The 5,049-nt window shown below is 38.1% G+C and overlaps 1 protein-coding gene across 1 annotated transcript in view; it reads left to right on the forward strand.

The window, feature by feature from the left end:
- Nucleotides 1-4,348, forward strand: part of LOC106473929 (potassium voltage-gated channel subfamily H member 8-like) — a gene marked incomplete at its 3' end in the record, with an annotated part of 43,612 nt that extends 39,264 nt beyond the window's left edge. Inside the window, exons 12-13 of the mRNA XM_022402326.1 lie at nt 2,115-2,307; nt 4,230-4,348. Of these exons, the coding sequence (XP_022258034.1) occupies nt 2,115-2,307; nt 4,230-4,348 (312 nt within the window). The remainder of the gene's footprint in view (nt 1-2,114; nt 2,308-4,229) is intronic.
- Between the last annotated feature and the right edge of the window lie 701 nt (nt 4,349-5,049).

The following is a 5,049-nucleotide window of genomic DNA, read 5'->3' on the forward strand; positions in this document are numbered from 1 at the left end:
TTCTATCCAAAGTAAACACGTAGTTTTCTATCCAAAGTAAACACGTAGTCTTCTATCTAAAGTAAACACGTAGTCTTCTATCTAAAGTAAACACGTAGTCATTTTATCTAAAGTAAACACGTAGTTTTCTATCTAAAGTAAACACGTAGTATTCTATCTAAAGTAAACACGTAGTTTTCTATCCAAAGTAAACACGTAGTTTTCTATCCAAAGTAAACACGTAGTCTTCTATCTAAAGTAAACACGTAGTCTTCTATCCAAAGTAAACACGAAGTATTCTATCCAAAGTAAACACGTAGTTTACTATCCAAAGTAAACACGTAGTTTTCTATCCAAAGTAAACACGTAGTCTTCTATCTAAAGTAAACACGTAGTTTTCTATCCAAAGTAAACACGTAGTCTTCTATCTAAAGTAAACACGTAGTTTTCTAACCAAAGTAAACACGTAGTTTCTAACATACACGTAGATTTGTATGTTAGAGCACAAATTATCTTAATTCTACATGAAACATTGGAAGTAATAATAAAATAGATGAAATTTCCGTCAACCAATGAACACTAGAATATTAATCACGTGACTCATGATAGTAACGATATATATATATTTCTCGATAATAATCTTATTTCTATTTCCCACTAAATCTTTAAAGCGATCTCTAAAGACGTTAAGTCAAAAATTTGAAGAAACAGACATTTTGTTCTCGAAGCTGTAACTCTGAATGAACGCTCACTTGATTTATGTTTATAATATTTAGGAAAATGTTCGCAGTGTCATCGCTAGCTTTAGAATTTTAAATATTATCCAAGCAATGTACGTACAGGTAATATTAATGTAATATTGATAGCAAGTTATTCAAACGTTTACTAAAACTCTCTGTCAACATAACAAGAACGATGCTCTGTTTAAACTATTTACACTTGTTATTGGCTTTGTTATGAATTTCGCGCAAAGCTACACGAGGGCTACCTGTCCCGAATTTAGCAGTGTAATACTAGAGGGAAGGCAGCTAGTCAACAACACCCACCGCCAACTCTTGGGCTACTCTTTTACCAACGAATAATGGAATTGACCATCACATTATAACGGCACTGCAGCTGAAAGGGCGAGCATGTTTGGTGTGACGGGGATTCGAACCCGCGACCCGCAAATTGCGAATCGACCGCCCTAACCACCTGGCCATGCCGGGCCCTTTTATTTGTAAGCAGAATTCTTTACAATAAAACAGTATCTGCTTACAGAAAATTTTCAAGTTTTAATGGGAAAATACACTGTATAGTAATATGCTCTCAGGTAGTAAGGCTTTATTTTAGAAACACCATATATATATATTACTTCAGGCGCGTAAGCAGAATGTTTCTATGGGGGTCCTAATTCGTGAGATCCCCCCCCCCCCCCCGTAGCATTAGCGTGTAGCATGCTGATTGTGCTATGCACACTATGTGTTGGATTTTGTGTGTGATAGTCATGTATAACGTATTATACGTGATGTGTGTGATAGTCATGTATAACGTATTGTACAAGATATGTGTGATGGTCATGTATAACGTATTATACAAGATATGTGTGATAGTCATGTATAACGTATTATACAAGATATGTGTGATAGTCATGTATAACGTATAGTCTGATGAAGCATTATCATTGTTTGGCTCGAAATAGTCGCACGTCCCCAGAGCAGTGGCTATTATATACAGAACAGGTGGAAGTCTAGGTATTCTGTTAATGGTGCAGTGGATATTATATACAGAACAGGTGGAAGTTTAGGTATTCTGTTAATGGTGCGGTGGCTATTATATACAGAACAGGTGGAAGTCTAGGTATTCTGTTAATGGTGCAGTGGATATTATATACAGAACAGGTGGAAGTTTAGGTATTCTGTTAATGGTGCAGTGGATATTATATACAGAACAGGTGGAAGTCTAGGTATTCTGTTAATGGTGCAGTGGATATTAGATACAGAACAGGTGGAAGTCTAGGTATTCTTACTCAGATCCTCCAAATGGACCTACCTGACGGCTGCAACTTACCCAGATCCTCCAAACGGACCTACCTGACTGCTGCGACTTACCCAGATCCTCCAAACGGACCTACCTGACTGCTGCTACTTACCCAGATCCTCCAAACGGACCTACCTGACTGCTGCAACTTACCCAGATCCTCCAAACGGACCTACCTGACTGCTGCAACTTACCCAGATCCTTCAAAGCGACATGCTCCCATAGCTTTTGACATAGGAGAAATTAATGGTGAAGTTGGTGCCGTGCCCTCTCTATCATCATCATCTTCATCATCTTCAGATATGGACGGTAGTGTAAGAGAGAGTATCCCGGTGTTTTCTTCTTGCTGTTTGAATGAGTAATAACTATATAACAGATATTAACTGACTATACAAGATATGTGTGATAGTCGTGTATAACATCTTATACGTGATGTGTGTGATAGTCATGTATAACGTATTATACAAGATATGTGTAATAGTCATGTATAACGTATTATACGTGATGTGTGTGATAGTCATGTATAACGTATTATACAAGATATGTGTGATAGTCATGTATAACGTATTGTACAAGATATGTGTGATAGTCATGTATAACGTATTATACAAGATATGTGTGATAGTCATGTATAACGTATTATACGTGATAGGTATTCTGTTAATGGTTTCGTGCACCAACGGAGAAGAATCAAGAGCCCTGGGATTCACTACCCTGGCACATAAGTCATTACACCACACCTGGTCTAGCAAACATATAATTTAGAGAAAAGTTTGAACAAGTGTTAAGGTCTTACTATCACTAGGATGACTGTTGAGGTCTTACTAAAAATTAGAAAGAATGTTGAGGTTTATTAAGATTAGGATGCGTGATGAGGTATTACCAAGATTAGGATGACTGATGAGGTCTTACCATGGTTGGGATGAGTGGTGAAGTCTTACCAAGGTTTGGATGAGTGGTGAAGTCTTACCATGGTGGTGATGAGTGGTGAAGTCTTACCCAGATTGGGATGAGTGGTCTTACCAAGATTAGGATGACTGATGAGGTCTTACCATGGTTGGGATGAGTGTTGAGGTCTTACCATGGTGGTGATGAGTGGTGAAGTCTTACCAAGGTTTGAATGAGTGGTCTTACCAAGATTAGGATGACTGATGAGGTCTTACCATGGTTGGGATGAGTGGTGAAGTCTTACCCAGATTGGGATGAGTGGTCTTACCAAGATTAGGATGACTGATGAGGTCTTACCATGGTTGGGATGAGTGATGAGGTCTTACCATGGTGGTGAAGTCTTACCAAGGTTTGGATAAGTGGCCTTACCAAGATGAGGATGACTGATGAGGTCTTATCAAGGCTGGGAGGAGTGTTGAGGTCTTACTAAGATTAACGTAAATGATGAAGGCTGGGATGAATGGTCTTACCAAGATTAGGATGATTGATGAGGTCTTATCAAGGCTGGGAGGAGTGTTGAGGTCTTACTAAGATTAACACAAATGATTAAGGCTAGGATGAATGGTCTTACCAAGATTAAGATGAGTGGTCTTACCAAGATTAGGATGAATGGTCTTACCAAGATTAGGATGAGTGGCCCCAGAAGATAACTTCTCATTTCGATACAGTGGTCGCGATGGAACTGGTCGGCGAACGTCAGAAGTTGAAGTTTCGCAGTTTTTAATTTTTATTTCGGAATTATTTTCTCTGTAATTAAAGACGCTGTATGTTAGATTTAGTTTAGTGATGTGAGCATCGTTTTCATTACTTGATATTAAAGAAAATATACATTCTACTACACAGACAACAGTTGTAAGACAAGGTAATTTTGTTAACATTAGATATTATATACACAATTGGTATAAGTCTTAAAGTAGAGGTCAAATAATATGATGTAATCAGTGAAGAGGTAGCCCGAGAATTGGCAGTGGGTGCTGTTGACTTTCCTCTAGCCTACCAGCTCTAAATTAAGGACTGTTATATTGCATAGTTAGTCCTTGTGTAGCCTAGCGTGAAAAATTCTAATAAACAAACATATGCCTTTTGTTAAATTTCTGTTTTATACATATTAAATTTAAAAACGTCCTTTAAAATGTTGCGAGTGAAATAATTAGCTATCATTATTATATAATTATAATAATATAATTATATTATATTATTATATTCCTTATAATAATTGGATGCGAAGTTAAAAGTTAAATACTGTATTTGTCGTTTTTGTAAATATTTATATGCCTCCCTAGGTCCACCGTTAGAGTTGAGTGAACTGAGAGATGAAGTGGAGATCATAAGAAACGGTGTCCAACGACTGGACATGCAAATGTCAGAGCTGGCACGCGATGTTGGAACTCTGAGTCAGGAAGTAAGAACTATCCTCACGCACCTGTGTTCTGTGGGTGGGATAACGCTTTTACTCGATCAATCTAGTGATATTCAGCAAAATGGATACACCAGCGCCACTCCGGTTCGAAGTTTTAGCCAGCCAATAGGGTTGTCTTCAGTTTACTCTCCGCACCCACAGACAAATGTGATTAACAACAATAGTTGTGGAACTCAAACGGATATGTATCTCTTGGACAGCCTTACGGAGAAAATTGACGGACAAAATTCTCCGCCCGCCAATTTCGAATATTCTTCTTATACCATTGAAAAGACAACAACAGTAAATGGACAAAACAAATAATGAAAGTGGTAATTTCTTGAATAACTCGTTCATGGTGGGAAGCACCGTTTCTCCTCAACACTCGAGCTCTCCTTACCTAACATTACGTCATCATGAAACACGCTGGAGAGCGAAACGCTCGATTCCTTGCATCATTCCAAGTCACTCATGCTTTCAGTGATCGATAACTGTCCAAAGTAAGATCACGAGAGATGTAAATATATCTAGTCGAGACAGTTTCGTGACTGTCCAAAGTAAGATCACGAGAGATGTAAATATATCTAGTCGAGACAGTTTCGTGACTGTCCAAAGTAAGATCACGAGAGATATCTAGTCGAGACAGTTTCGTGACTGTCCAAAGTAAGATCACGAGAGATGTAAATATATCTAGTCGAGACAGT

The sequence above is a fragment of the Limulus polyphemus genome, unplaced genomic scaffold (assembly GCF_000517525.1).
Source record: "Limulus polyphemus unplaced genomic scaffold, Limulus_polyphemus-2.1.2 Scaffold6644, whole genome shotgun sequence".
NCBI classification, from domain to species: domain Eukaryota; kingdom Metazoa; phylum Arthropoda; class Merostomata; order Xiphosura; family Limulidae; genus Limulus; species Limulus polyphemus.